Here is a 15600-nt window from a genome sequence, read left to right on the forward strand (position 1 = left end):
CATGACCTGAGCCGAAGTCGGACGCTCAACCAACTGAGCCACCCAGGCGCCCCTTCTTCTCTTTTCTTTTTTTTTTTTTTTTAATGAATTAAGGTATTCTGATGACTGTTTTTTTCCTCTCTCCCACTCTCCCTCTTTTTGTCCTTCTGACTCCATAATCCTTAGTAAGCATTTTATATTTTAGAGTTTCTCATTTAACCATCACAACTATCCATATGGTATGCAGAATTATTACTCCCATTTTACAGACGAAGACACTGAAGCCTGGACAGCTCTATAACTTGCCCTGTTACCCAGAAAGTAGCCCCAAACCAAGGATTGACTCCACGTCTCCCTGAGCTTTTTATTTTTTTACATTTTATTAATTTTCATGCCCTACATTTTAGATCATTATCTAATTTTTTCTTTTTCAATATTGATTAAGAAATGTGAGCCGGAAGATTACATTTTCTTCACTAAAATTAGTAATACTTTGAGAAGCACTTGCTGTATCTCTCCCAGCAGAAGGGCTCTGAAGGAAAGGAGCCATTTCAATAAATCAATCAGATTTTGAACTGGTCTGAGGAAAAGAGGTTAGAAAATATGAAGTACAGAAGGTAGCTGTATACATGCTGAAAATCCATTTCTTTACCAAAAAAATTCACATGAAATTTTGCAGCTCTTTTGTGATATATTTTGTGAAATAATTGCTATGCTCCTCTGGCTCATCTGTCATGTAAAAAAAATTCTAAGTGTAAGTTAAACATTTTTGAGGTCTAAAATTGATTGGGTACAGATTTAGGTGCCCAGGAGAGCAAATGCAAAACGACTTACTTTCCAATTTAATTTAAAAAGAAAACAAAACAAAAAACACCCCCCCCCCAACTTTTACAGTTAGATTTTTATGTTGCATTTAGGCCAGGTGTTAATTTTGTTTAACTGTTAAAGTATTTCCCAGAATATGTATTGGTCTTTACCAACCAAATTGATGACTCATTTGCCTATCTTTACTCTGAAGTTCAAGTTTCTACTGCTTATCTCAGATTTTCAAGTTACTGGTGAAATTAGTGGATATTTTAAGATCAGGTGGTCAAGAAATGTAAGCTGTCATTAGTAACATCAATATTTATCATTTTTAATATTTCAATATAATGTCTCATACTATTAAAGCCTGTCTGGTAACTACATTTTAATAACATCTGGGAAACTTCAAGGTACCTCTAAAGGTACCCTTACGTACCTTCCTGATATCATCAAAACAGGCTGGTTAACAGCCCTATCTTACAAGATGTGCCTTCACACCGCAGTGGGTAGTAGAGACGAAACCCCAATCTTAGGGTGGTAAGGGGGGGGGGGGCGTTCTTAGTCCAACTCGATTACATACCGATGAAACAAAAATGAGGCTCAAAGAAGCTGTCTGCCGCTCCCCGGCTCCCCTAACGCACCCGAAGCCCTAAGCAACCCCACGGCCCTCGCCGCCTCTGCCCCGTCCGCCTGTCTCTCGGTTTGCCGACTTTCCTCTGTTCTCTGCAGGTTGCCGCCCCGCCGGCCGCCATGACGACCGCCATCTTGGAGCGCCTGAGCACCCTGTCGGTGAGCGGGCAGCAGCTGCGCCGCCTGCCCAAGCTCCTGGAGGACGGCCTTCCCAAGATGCCCTGCACCGTCCCCGAGACGGACGTGCCCCAGCTCTTCCGGGAGCCCTACATCCACACCGGCTACCGCCCTACGGGCCACGAGTGGCGCTACTACTTCTTCAGCCTCTTTCAGAAGCACAACGAGGTGGTCAACGTCTGGACCCACCTGCTGGCCGCCCTGGCCGTCCTCTTGCGATTCTGGGCCTTCGCTGAGGCCGAGGCCTTGCCGTGGGCCTCCACCCGCTCGCTGCCCCTGCTCCTCTTTATCCTGTCCTCCATCACTTACCTCACGTGCAGCCTTCTGGCCCACCTGCTGCAGTCCAAGTCGGAGCTCTCGCACTACACCTTCTACTTCGTGGACTACGTGGGCGTGAGCGTCTACCAGTATGGCAGTGCCTTGGCTCACTTCTTCTACAGCTCCGACCAGGCCTGGTACGAGCTGTTCTGGCTCTTCTTCTTGCCAGCAGCTGCCTTCTGTGGCTGGTTATCTTGCGCGGGCTGTTGCTATGCCAAGTATCGCTACCGCAGGCCTTACCCAGTGATGAGGAAGATCTGTCAAGTGGTGCCGGCAGGGCTGGCCTTCGTCCTAGACATCAGCCCCGTGGCACACCGCGTGGCCCTGTGCCACCTGGCTGGCTGCCAGGAGCAGGCGGCCTGGTACCACACTCTCCAGATCCTCTTCTTCCTGGTCAGCGCCTATTTCTTCTCCTGCCCGGTTCCTGAGAAGTACTTCCCAGGTTCCTGTGACATTGTGGGCCACGGGCATCAGATCTTCCACGCCTTCCTGGCCATCTGTACGCTCTCCCAGCTGGAGGCCATCCTCCTGGACTACCAGGGGCGGCAGGAGATCTTTCAGCAGCGCCACGGCCCCCTGTCTGTCTACACGGCTTGTCTGTCTTTCTTCTTCTTGGCGGCCTGCAGCGCTGCCACCGCAGCCCTCCTGAGGCACAAAGTCAAGGACAGGCTTACAAAGAAAGATTCTTGAGGCTGGCAGGTGGAGTGAGATGTGGAGGCAGCCTGTCGTGATTTGGGGAAAAACCCAGTACAACATTAGGAGTTGACTTTTTGTCTTTTAAGAGTTGCTTTTAAATTAATACATATTTCCAAGGATATGCCGTGGCATTGGAAAGCCAAAGGATTCAAGAATTTTGTTGTTATAGTTGTTGCTTATAAAAGGAGTATTACTTTTTCCTCTGTGTCATAGCCTTACAAGATACAGGAAGGGAAGGGACCTTGGCTAAGATTCATGGGACACTAAATTAAGGGTGATCTTTCTGCCCGAAAACATAGGGGAATTCTGACTTTGGCCTCGAGGGGCAAGTCCTGGAGCTGAAGGGATAAAAAAGTTGGGACTGGAAAGTAAGTGTGTGGCTGGTCCACACCGTATTGGAATGGCCATCCTACTATGTTGGTTTTTGGTAATTGAATAAATTGAGCCAAGAACTCGATTTCATTTGGATTTCAGATTGTCCAGGGTGGAGAAGTCAGAATCTTCAAAATGACTCAGTGAAACCCTTAGACATAATGAATTACTCCGTTCATCTGATTTCTGGTCCCTTCTCTCTTGCCCTACTCTGCCACTGACTCTTTTCTCAGGATGATGTCTGCCTGGCTGTTTTCTCTGCAGTGTTGTTACTCCCATCTGTACCTTGCATGGTAATATAGAGGAATATGAAGGAGTCATATTTCCAGGAAATGCTTGGATCCATGTGGACATTCAGAAAGCTTATTCTCATATAATAATAATAATGTAAATGGTACTAGAAAGTGCAGTGCCAAGAGCCATCAGGAGACCCAGCCAGTAAGCATGGATACTGTTTTGTGTCATAGGACACTTCTGTTTTATACCTGTAGACTGCAGTACTTGAAATCTATTAGGGCTGCCTTACAGGCCAGAAAATCTGGGGCTTGTGCTAGGGAATCTCCAGATTTGGGCCAACATGTTAAAAAAACAAAACAAAACAAAACAAAAACTAATAGAGTGAAGTAGTTCTGAGGGTCCCTGTAGGGACTCGATTATTTCAAGAGGAATCCAGGGTCTGGCCTCTTAACTAGATGCCACCACATCAAGGACCCACATAACTACCCTGGTTTAAGGTCCTCCAGCAGGTGGATAACCACCTCAACTTAGACCTGAATCCTTAAAATAATCAAGCCCCAGGACAGATGAACATGTGTGCTCACTGTGGGTTAATGCCTGAAGGTTCCTTTGTGTAAGAATGGTGAACCAGGTACTCTGTAGCTAGAATTTTCTTTTGCCCAGTAGCTTCTATGGGATAAGCGGTACTTGCGATTGATGTGTTCTGGCCGCACAGCCTTCTCTGAGGACTGATTTATGTACTAATCCTGTGAAGGGGGCTGTGTTGACAGAGGAGCTATGGGAGTATTCTCAGAGGCCATGTTTCCTATCAGGATAAGGTCTCTGTTTACTACAAAGGAAACTGCTTTGTTTTCAGGCCAGTTTGATGAAATTTTTCTGTTACTAGGTTATTTTGTTATCTTCACGTCTTTGTTTTCTTCCTTTCTCTGAGAGATTTGTGGATTTTGTGCCTTATAAATGGAAATGTATGAACACTTTACTTAATATATGGCCATGCGGAATTTTCAGTTTTGGATTATAGGAATAAGGAAAAAAAGAATGCATTGCTTTTCAACCGGTGGATGAAAAAACGTCAGAACACCAGAATTACTTATCATTCAAAAGACTCTGTCAACCTGCATTTTGGCAAAAACCAAACAAACAAAAAACCACTCAACTGAAGCTTTCCTATAATCTTCATATCAAGAAAGCATATGTCTTGTCTGCTACATGGAGTTCCTAGATGGATTTCTTTGTTAATTCTTAAATACCTGAACTTCTGTGCTACCCAAGTGTCTTACATAAGCTTCTGGTGTCTAGTCCAAATTCATCACAAAGTTGGCAAAACTGAAGCCAGTTGAACTAAACAAGGGAATGGGGGGGTTGTACAAACACATCGCAAGAGGGTCAGTTTAAAATGGGGACTAGAAAATGTTTGAAATATTCACTTTTACGATTCAAAGACCGTATTTTAAAAGTTGGGAGGAAGGTTTAAATCAAGCTCTTGGATATGGTGGTGGTCCTGTTGGATGTAGATCTTCAGGCCAAAGGCAGGTACTTTTTAGAAGAGAAAGCTGGAAAGAGAGCAGTGATCTTCAAATGCGGGTGACAGAGCAAGGCCAGCTGACACACTGTAAATGGTCTGTGACCAGTTCAGATAGACTAACCTCTTAAGGTATTGCCATGAAATTATTACTTTAATTTGCACAGGTATTGGTCCTCCAAGTGATTGGAAATTTTTAAAAAAGTATAAAATTTTTCACCAGAGATATTTGAGGAGCACTGGGGACTAGGTATCTCATTAAAATACCAGTATCTTATTCAAAATATATAAACACAGAAAATGCAGATGGTTTAAACTACTCAGACTTTTGAAGGATTAAAGACTCCTTTTAAAAACATGCATTAAAATGAGTGTATCAGCAAGGAACAGACTTCGTTTATTTAAAAGAAGTAATTAAGTATTTGATAAAGGAAGTTATTTTACTCCACCATAGCCTCACCAACAGTTGACATCTGGAAATTCTGCCAGTTATCTCTCTGTCTCTATTAAAATGTAAATGCCTCTGGAAAACCTAAACGATCAGTCATTTACATCTTGTGAATAAAAATTTTGATGGATTTGTATGAGGCTGTACTCAAGGTAAGGAGATGGGGTATCAGGACACAGCAGATGGGGACACATTTGCCTATTTCCCTCTTGCCTAGTACTTCCTGCCTTGTAATTACCAATGAGCTAATGTTAGTACGCTTCAGATGTTAAAGTTTCATTTCCCACCTCTGCTAAAAGTACCTCACTCATTAACAATATTCTCAGTCCTCTAATTGGAATCTTGAAATAGTAGGAGCTCAGGCTGTGGAATGAAGGTAGCTCATTCCTGATTCTGTTGTCCCCTGTCCACAAAATGGTACCTTATCTTAATGTTAAGTATATTGTGTTCTTCAGATGCTGCACTGTAGTTTCAAGCTGGCCCTCCAGATGGCGCTCATGTCTTAGCATGGCCATTGTATCCAAATCTTTGGGCTATTAATTGTGTTGGTCCTATTGTTTTGCTTGATTGCTCCGCAAAGAAAAAATGGAACTATTTTCTGTTTATATAAATCTACTTACACGAATGACCATTAAACAGATTTTGTATGTGGATTGTTGTACTGTCAACAATTATCTTGTTTCTTTGACAAGGTTCTTTAAAAAAAATAAAAAGTTTACTTATTTTGAAAGAGAGAGAGTACAAGCAGGGAAGAGGCAGAGAGGAGAGACGGAATCCCAAGTAGGCTACACGCTGTCAGCACAGAGACCCTGGAAGGGCTCAAACTCACCAATGGTGAGATGATGTCCTGAGCTGAGATCAAGAGTCAAGATGCTTAACCGACTGAGCTACCCAGGCACCCCTTTTTGACAAGGCTCTTGACAGAGGCTACTTTGACAAGGCCCGTCTTAAAGAAAGGTTTTATCTAGACAAACATTGCCAGGAGGAGGAGGTCAGGACATTTTATATTCACCAAGAAGTAGGAAAATACAAAAGCTTAAAACATCTTCATACCCCAACCCCCAAAATACATATAACACACCTGTGAGTAGATCATATTGCCACCCCCAAAAGCTATGGAGTTGATTTCTCTGAGGATTTCCATCTAATTCAATAAATACTTCTAGTTTTATGAACAATAGTGCTAAAGATTTCAAAATTTTGAATTGATGGACTATATTTTTAAATCTAAAAATTATGAATTATAATTATACTATAACAGCTATTATAATGGATGTATTGTGGAATGTGGCACCTATGAACCAAAGGATTTTGTAGCCCAACTCTTATATTTAAATAGCTGTGAAAACAAAGTCATTCTCCAGGCTACTCAGCTTTAGGCCATAGTACAATCACAACGGTAAGAAAACACCATTTGCCTGGGTTGAGGCGCTGATGGAATTATGGATGTCCTTCTTGCCCAAACCCTTTTCATGACCAATAGGGGCCCTAGGTAGTTTGCAAATGCTTCTGTTGTCACTGCTAATAGTTTAACCACTCTTCAATTACTGATTCATCAAGTATGTAGGAGCATCTGCTGGTGGCAGGCACCATGTTAGCTCTGGAGATACCACAGTAAGAAAAACAACAACAACAACCAGGGATCCTTCTACAGAGGGTTTTCAGACTGCTAAATGAGAACCAGCATCTTCCCATGGTGGGCCATCACAGGGTACCCCTCTAGGTCTTGATCCCAGTCTGAGGGCCAGATGGCAGGCCAAACCCAGGGGAGGCTGGGACTTGCTTTGTGCCAGAATATTTTCAAAAGGAATGAGCTCTTTTCCTCCCTCCCCCCCCCCCCACCCCCACCCCAGAGGCTAGAAATATCTTCCCCACCAGCAAGGCTGTCACCTGTGGCCACCTCAAACCTTGTTACTCCCATTGCTTCTCTAGCCCTTTTCACTGTCCTGAGTACAGGTCCCTGATTTGGAAAATCAGAAACAGCATGTTGCACTCTAGCTGCCTCCTTTAAAAAAAGAATAACCACCTTATCCTTTAAGGAATTTTTATCAATATGGAAGGGAAAGCATTGCATTTAAAAGAAATACATTTAAATATTAACTTCAAGAGCTTATCTATCTCACGTAAGGGCTTTTCTTACCTAACATAATCTCATAGGAAGAGGTATGCACTGTATTTTAGACTCCAGGAGGCCTTGACCAACTCAAAGGCTGCAGAATAACACCTCAGATCTTATCATGCATTATGCTTTCCAAAAAATTTCCACATCCATTTGAGCTTGTACATAATTGTTTGAAGGAAGGCCAACAAGATCTCCATTAAACTAGAAAACACGCTAAGAAAGTGGAAGGATTGGTTCAAAGTCACATAACTAGTTGTAATGTTTAAACTCAAATTGATTTCTTCTTCAGACAAATATAGGGCTCAGCTAATCAGAAACATCAATACCCAAATATTTGCAGAGCCCTTTACAGTGTGTGAAGTACTTTTACCATTGTGCATACTTTAATCTCATTTTAACTTTTGACCCTAAATACCTCATGAATAGCTAGGGTTGTATGGTTTCTTTGCAGGTTAAAGTGACTTACTTTACACCTTGTCCTTGGATGCCAAATAAAGCATTCTTTGCACCTCACAGTCTTCTCAGAGCCCAAAAGGTCATTGGCTACAGGCCTTTGGTGGCCTGGAGTATAATATCAAATCTCACTCTCCAGTGACAGGTTCTTGAAAATACCTTGATTCCTTGGATAAGAAATTCCTCTAGTATTGATACTCTTCCCAAGATTCTGCAAGCCCTCCCTCTCATCTTTCATTAGGATTTTCAGTTCCTCAAACAATTGGATCTCCCAGGGATTTTGACAAGTGATATGACTTTGAATATAGGATTTAAAAAAAAAAATACTTCTCTGCGTTATAAAAAAAGTTACACAGAATTAGCAGAAAGTCCCCCATTTATCATTTTCAAGTAATATGTGCTTATTAAAGAAAATGCAAAAAAAAATAGGGAAAAAAGATAATCCATAGACCCATCACTAAAATAAATCTCTTCTGGGGAAAAATAAGGCTATGGCAAAATGTTGTTAATGATAAGTAAATTAGCAGTGTCATATAAAACTCCAAGAAAAAACAGAAATTGGGATCTAGAAATTTTAAGCAACCTAATACTTCCATTCTTTTGTGCATAATCAACAGTCTCTGGCTCAGTGTACAGGAATACCAAGATAGTTATATTACACTCCCTTCAGACATTACACTATGTAGGTAATTTGATGATACTGTGGCTGAGATACAGGCTCATGTAACAAAGCCAACGATACATTATCTTGTATTGAAAGAATTCTCTGAAATGCCTCTCCTGAATCAAGCCCTCCAAGAAAACCCTGCTAGAAAGACTTTCCCTGGAGGGGAGGCCTAGCCTGTTGAACTGGTGATTATGTGATTCACTTACAGCCACTCCACAAACACTGAACACCACTAGGTGCCAAGCCCTGTTCTAGGCACCAGGAATACAGCAAAGGCCAAAACACACAAATCCTTGCCCTTAGGGAGCTTGCATTCAGGGGTTGGAGGATGGGTAGGACAAACAATGAACCAAATAAGTAAGTTATGTAGTATGTTAGAAGGTGATAGTGCCAAGGAGAAATCGCAAGAATAGGCCAGAGGGACAGGATGGGCGTGCAATTTTAAACAGGATCAGGGAAGACTACAGAAATAGGTGAGGGAGTTGGCTCTGTTTCTCTCCCAAGCAGATGCAAAAAGTGTAAGGGCCCTGAGGCCAGAGCATGCTAGGAATAGCTGGAGGCTGGCATGAACAAAGAGAGACAGAGAGAGAGAGAGAGAGAGAGAGAGAGAGAGCAGTAGACAATGCAGACAAGTTGTGAGAGCCCTGTAAGCACTTTGGCTTTTACTATGACTTCAGGACAGGGTACGCTGGGAAAGAATTCTGCTCAAGAAAAGTCACGGTCATTGTTTACTTCATGGACTAATTACTAGTTGCACATTACCTTGCCTGTAGAAAACAGTAAATCTTGTGCCCTGCAATCTACACTAAACCAGGTTATCATCAAGCTAATCCATCTGTGGGCTGGTCACATGGACCCTGTATTCCCGTGGACACTCTCTGGTACTCACAGGATTCTTCCCAAATTTTTCTTAGCATTTTTTAAGTGCTCAGAATGCTGAGTTCCACTTCCCAGATAGGCTTTGAATGTTTCCTTGTTCTACTGACATTGGTTTGTACTCTGGGTAGTCCTCTGGGCAAAAATGCAATGAAACATCCAAGGCAGAGTCTATAAACTAGGAATAATAACATCAACAGTTTACATTAGCTGGTGCTCACTCCTTGCCAAGTCCTTAGCTGAGCTATTTTCTTACTTTCACTTAACCCTTCACTTACAACCCTATGAGATAGATATTATTGTCTCCATTCTCAAATGTGGAAATTGATAGATTAGGTAAGTTTGCCCAGGACTACCTGGCTAGTAAGTAATGGAATCTCACAGAAACTCAGGCCTTTGAATCCAGAATCCATATTCTTAACCAAAACAAAGTAAATGTAGAAGGTTTTCCGGCCTAACTTCCCCATTGACGACTGTGTGAACTAGAAGCATAGAATTGAGAAGAAAATGTAACGTGGGTTTTTGTTTTTGTTTTTGTTTTGTTTTGTTTTGCCCTGATAAATGAAATAAACCTGAAGATGCAATTCTTGTTGCATCTAGACACTTTGGCCAAGCATAATCCTTAGGCTGTTATTGATGGTGAAATTCTTAAATGTACTTCTGTGCTAGAATCCAATGCAGACCTAGTCACATTACAAATGTCAGTCTCAGGGGCCATCTGTGACCATTCAGAAAAATTCCAAGGTAACAAACCAGCTTTAAGAACCACTGATTATCCTCAATTATTTCCCTACATTTCTCTAGTGAACCCTTCCTCATCTTCAGGACCTATTAAATATATCCTATTATTCATTAAAGTGAATTTGAGCACTATTCTGAGCTAATGCAATTTCTTTTCCTTAAAGACAACTATGGAAACATGCAAAGCATCTCCACTCAGTGTTTTTTTCTTTTTTTACAAGAACAAATCATTTTGGAATCTTACTAATTTTACTGTGGGAAAAGCACCTTAGCACAAAGTTTGTTTTCAATAAGTACTAGTGGCAATCATCGTCATAATAATTATTAATATTTCTATCACTTTATGCAGTGCAGGGTGCTGGGGGTTCTATACAAAAGTGTCCACCTTTTCCACGGGGTATAAAAGTATCTCACCAGACTGGCAGCTCTCTGCCTTTGGGAGGGATTTCTCTCCACTCATAACAGATTAAGACATGTTTTATTTTCCCAGGATGCTGCATATGTTCTGCGTAGCTTTCACTGTTTTCAAATGACCACATGAACGCAAAGCAATTAGTGACCATTAATTCTGGTTCAGGCTTCTCATTTTTGAGATAAAATAACCAGAATCTCAGGTAGGTAAGTTGTCTGAGCTCAAACAAATATTTATAGTACAATAAGGACATGAATGTGGTTCTCAAGACCCCAACCTGGTGTTTCATTTTCTGTTCCATGCTACATACGTGAAAAAGGAAAAGGAAGAGTGTTTGAGATGTGCAACAGAAGTATCAACAGAAATGCAAGCATTTCCCCCTTGTTTCAAGGTTGGCACTTACCTGAATTAATGAGTTTGACTGTTCACCTTTGGAATCTACAACTATAATGGATATTACTGCCACATTGCTCTCACATATCTCTATCTCCATACTATTAAACCCTTATTAGGTCAGAGATGTCTGACAAGCAGGATGGCAAAGTCAATGATACCTCACATGCCGAAGGAGGAAGATCTTTTCCATCTGAGAGAGGATTGAGGCAGAGTGTAAGAAATACTCAACTGGGAACTAGACTTTAACTAATGGTTTCTCAACCTCTTTTGGTCTGGGGATATCTCATCAGTAAAATGAGCGGGCTGGACTGTGTCAATCGATTCCCAGGTTTTTTATTGTGACCATGCAAAAAATACCTAGAATATGAATATGTATATATCTTGAAGACTTTTTCAGCAAATGATTCCTATCCATATAACATTGGATACATCCTGATAATTAATATTCTATTTGTTCCTTTTTAAAAAAAAAAAACTGTTGTCACAATCCATTGAGTTGATTTTAACAGCTACTAATGGAGACTGGCATGTTTGAAAAATACTGGGTGATCTCCAAGTTATTCACTCATTCACTTGGTCATTTTACAGCTGTTCATTGAGTATTTATGAGGTGTTAGCACTGTGATGGGATCCAGGAAAATGGCAATGAACAAAACAAAGAACCTATCCTTGTGACACTTATATCCTGTGAAATCTGATTCTGTGAGGTAATGTTTCATAGGCTTTTTCAGAGGGAAAGGAATTCCAATTCAACCAGCTAAAGTCATAGAATGGGTTTGACTTAAGGGAGAAAAAAGCAGCTGAAACACAAATTTTTTGAAACCCCTGGCAGGAACCCACCATCAGGCCAAAATCATCTGAACCCAAATTGTATGCATTTGCATCAAATGAAGATTTCCTGTGGGTCCTAAATCTGCTCCTGTAACTGCTTGGAAGTCCCTGAGGATGTTTCTTTTGCCCTTTACCATATTTTGCAAAGATCGAGGTGGCTCGACTGGGCAGTCTTTTTAGATAAGAGATTCCAGAAACCACAGAGTGGTGGAAATGAATGTTAGATAGATAGCACTCTGACTGAGGGACACTCCCCTGCAAAGTCTTACCCCTTTGTTCATACATTAGCCACATCCCCATCACTTTCAAACCTATAGGTTTCTAATTGAATTTTCCAGAAACAATGCTGTACCATTTTTATTCAGCAGAGGGAAGTAGAGCACCCAAAATCATTGCATAAATATCTGAGGGACACACACACACACACACACACACACACACACACACACACATGCTTGATATATGTCCTGTAAATTTAGGCACTGAAGAATAATATCACAGGATTGAAAACAAATTCTGGGAAAAACGCTGAAAAAGGAGACTTATTTTAGATAACTGCTGTATTTTAGCCTCTGCCAGTCTGATATCTCCCAGGAACTGCTGAGAGATAGCCAGCATGAAGCCCTCTTTTCAGTTTGGCCTGCCCGCAGTCTAATCTTTCCCTATTTTCCTTTCCCCAAGTTTTGAAACACCTGCTAAGTCATGCAATGTCTCTGTGGTCTTCTGAGTCCGGGCTTGATGCACAGCCTTCAGACCATAGCACTTTTTACTTCAGCTGCCGGGGATGGTCTGGGTCCTGCTCTCTCCTACATATCGCAAAAAGTGGAAAATAGCACAAATTGAAGTGTGATACATGCTGAGTTGTCAGTCATGTTTGGGAGAAATGAGATATAAACTTAATCACACAAAATGTCAGGGTTCAAGCAGTTTTCCGAAGCCCTATCATTATTTTTTAATTTCCCCCCCACTTCTTTACAGACTTGTCCCGTGCTTTTTAGCACTGATGCAACCACTGCCTGGCTTCCTCTCCTCAGAGGTGATGGCATTTTTAAGAGGCCAAGGAAGGTTTTACTCGCCATGCATTTCTAGGGTCCAAAAGGAGTTAAAACATTTAATCTTTTAACTAGTGTGTTCTTCTGGAACAGAAAAGCATTTCAGCAGAGGCCACTCCTCAAATAGAAACAGATGCCACAATGGACAATAGGCTTAGGCATGACTTACCCTTTCCAGTCCCCATGGACTCCTTCCCTACCCAAGTGTAACCATACAGTTAGTCTAGAAGGGCTCTTTCAAGTGCGACCATAGATTTACTTTTATTAAGATAGAGGGAAGGGCAGGATCATATAACTGGTAAGACTTTAAGATTATCATCAAGAATCAGCAAGGATTATAGCTCCAGTGTTTCTGGGTACTCAGCATCAGTGAGGTGGAAAGAAGTGAGAGAAGCATCTTCTCTTTGAAAGTTGAACTTGCCATTTTGAAATATTCTCCCAGTAGCTGGCTTCCATCCAAGGTCAGTGGCTAAGATATAATGCAATGGACAGATACTTTTAAAGCTTTCAGAAAGTTCAACAATGCTAATGCACTGATTTTTTAAAAAAAAGCACTAAATGCCTGCATTAAGGTAATATACTAATAGAAAAAGAAAATTTTAAAGGTAAAAAAAAGGGAAGGGAGAAAAACAGGAAACAGAAGTAGTAACGAGAGAGGAGGGGTTAGCAAAAAAGAAACTGAGCAGGTGGTGGTAGCTAGCCACCAATAACTGCTTCAGGGGGCGCCTGGGTAGCTCAGTAAGTTAAGCCTCCGACTTTGACTTTGGCTCAGGTCATATCTCACAGTTCATGGGTTTGAGCACAGCGTCCTGCTCTGTGCTGACAGCTCAGAGCCTGGAGCCTGCTTTGGATTCTGTATGTGTGTGTGTCTGCCCCTCTCCTGCTCGCGCTCTCTCTCAAAAATAAAATAAAAACATTAAAAAAAAATAACTGCTTCAGGTGCCACCAGTGGATTAATGTCATAGTCCCCCTGAGCTTCATGCCCATTACTGAAACTCAACAGGGGGATTTGCTCTGACAAGCAGCAATAAAACTAAAGCTGTTGACTATCTTAGCAGTAAACTACCCGTGACATGGAGATACGCTTTCTGGGTCAGGCTTGGCTATTCTACCATGTTCCTGAAGTGGCTCATTATCAGAAACAGCTGTTATAAAAATCAGATTCCTGGGTTCTATTTCAGACCTAAAGAATCCCATGTCTGGGCGTCAGGATTTTGTTTGCTTTTTGTTTTTATCTTTAAGCTTTCCAGTGGTGATGGATAGTTGTTGTTGTTGTTTCTCTTTCCTGAAAATGTTTCAGGAACAGGATTACATTTAAGGCATAATAATTTAAACAAGTTTTACAAAAATCACCAAAGGTGAGAATACTACGATCCTGACAATATTTCACCCATTTGCTTCTTTCTTTAGGACTTAGTTTTCTCTTTGAAGGACATGCATTTCCCCTTGTTCAGATCTTTGCATTGCAGCTGCAGATAGGTGTAGAGATCAGAATTGAGATTAGCACTCTGTAGCCCTAAGGTTAACGTATATTGAGTCTCCTGAGGCGAACATGACCAGTCTTCGGAGAACCGAGAGGGAGTAGAGAGAGGCAGGGATCCACACAGGTGAAGATGGTAAAAAGATAATGCGGCAGTGGGAGGATTAGGGACAAGACGGCTGCATTAGTTCTTTGGACATCCTTGGGCCAGAGACACAACCGTGAGTAATCCGCAGCCCCTCTCCCAACAAGCATAGGCCCGGGGTGCCACTTTCAACCGGAACCAACCATTTACACTTCAGTGTGAACTGGGACAAGAACCCTTTTCCCAGGGCTGGGAGAGGTGAGGTCCCGAGCTCAAGGCGCTGGCGGGGAGCGTGGAGAACCCGGTGAAAGGAAAGGAAGCACCTTCCCCTCCACCGTAGCTCATCTAAGGGACCGCTCCCCCCGCCCTGGACCTCACAGCAACGATGGCACCCTCTCTGCGGTCACGTCCTTCCACCCCGCAACGCCCCAGTCACAGCCACTGAGTCTGTAACCACCTCTCAAACCGAACGCCGGATCCTGGGGGCGGCGCATGCGCTCACTCCTTACACCCGCTCCTCAGGCCCCGCCCCCAGGCGCGGCGCTCCGGAAGTTTGGCATTACCATGGAGCTTCCAGAGGCCGACAGACGCGGCTCGTCGCCCCGGCAACTGGGGCGCCCAACACCCTACACCGCTGGAGGCGGCGAAAGCGGCCGCCATGGTGTCCAACCCTGTGCATGGCCTGCCCTTTCTCCCGGGCTCGTCCTTTAGGGACCCCACGGTGAGGACTTCTCTGCCCAACCCCCACCTGGCCCCACGCGCAGGCGGCCTCGAGGGCTCGCTGCTTAGCGCACCTGCAGCCTCCTCCTCCCAAGATTGTCCTCTGTCCCCACCTGTTCTCTGCCCGCCTCCACAATGCCGTCGTCCTCCTCCTCTCTCTCCCATCCTTTGCCCTCGGCTTCATCCTCTAGTTTTTCCACCCCACCTGGGCAGGACATTGGCCTCCTTGTTCTCATCCTCCTAGCTGCGTTCTTCCTCCTACCCTGTTCCTCTAGTCCCTGCCTCTTCTCCCTCCAGATCTCAGTTTGCCCCAGTTTCCTCCCTAGCTCATTGTCCCACCCCGTATCCCTCTCTGCCCAGCTCCCTTCGTAACCGCGCTCAGTTCCCCAGCCTAGCCCCTTTTCCCACTCAGCCTCCCTACAACTTCGTCCTCCTTCCCACAGCCCCATCTCACCCATCTTCCCTGGCCCATCATTCCCGCTCGCCTCCTTCCTCTTCCTTATCCTGGACCCAGCAGTCTTGCCCCCTCCCAGCTTGGTTTCCTGCCTTCTGTATATCATTTCCACTCATTCTCCTCTTTCC

At 43.1% G+C, this 15600-nt stretch overlaps 2 protein-coding genes and 1 long non-coding RNA gene across 4 annotated transcripts in view; 2 read left to right on the forward strand and 1 right to left on the reverse strand.

The window, feature by feature from the left end:
• Positions 1-5836, forward strand: part of PAQR8 (progestin and adipoQ receptor family member 8) — a 119665-nt gene extending 113829 nt beyond the window's left edge. For both annotated transcript variants that reach the window (XM_040473757.1, XM_040473756.1), the window contains one exon: positions 1513-5836. In XM_040473757.1, the coding sequence (XP_040329691.1) occupies positions 1534-2598 (1065 nt within the window). In that variant the 5' untranslated portion in view covers positions 1513-1533 and the 3' untranslated portion in view covers positions 2599-5836. The remainder of the gene's footprint in view (positions 1-1512) is intronic.
• A 7132-nt stretch (positions 5837-12968) lies between these two features.
• Positions 12969-14780, reverse strand: LOC121029577 (uncharacterized). The gene is made up of 3 exons (XR_005789778.1): positions 14677-14780; positions 14102-14202; positions 12969-13202 (listed from the first exon to the last, which is right to left on the reverse strand). It is a non-coding gene; the product is annotated as an uncharacterized LOC121029577 (long non-coding RNA).
• A 73-nt stretch (positions 14781-14853) lies between these two features.
• The window catches only part of EFHC1 (EF-hand domain containing 1), a 67773-nt gene continuing 67026 nt past the window's right edge, over positions 14854-15600 (forward strand). The window contains exon 1 of the mRNA XM_040473758.1: positions 14854-15019. Coding sequence (XP_040329692.1) covers positions 14957-15019 — 63 coding nt within the window. The 5' untranslated portion in view covers positions 14854-14956. The remainder of the gene's footprint in view (positions 15020-15600) is intronic.

This window comes from Herpailurus yagouaroundi, unplaced genomic scaffold, assembly GCF_014898765.1.
Source record: "Herpailurus yagouaroundi ecotype Mexico unplaced genomic scaffold, PumYag 139, whole genome shotgun sequence".
NCBI lineage: Eukaryota > Metazoa > Chordata > Mammalia > Carnivora > Felidae > Herpailurus > Herpailurus yagouaroundi.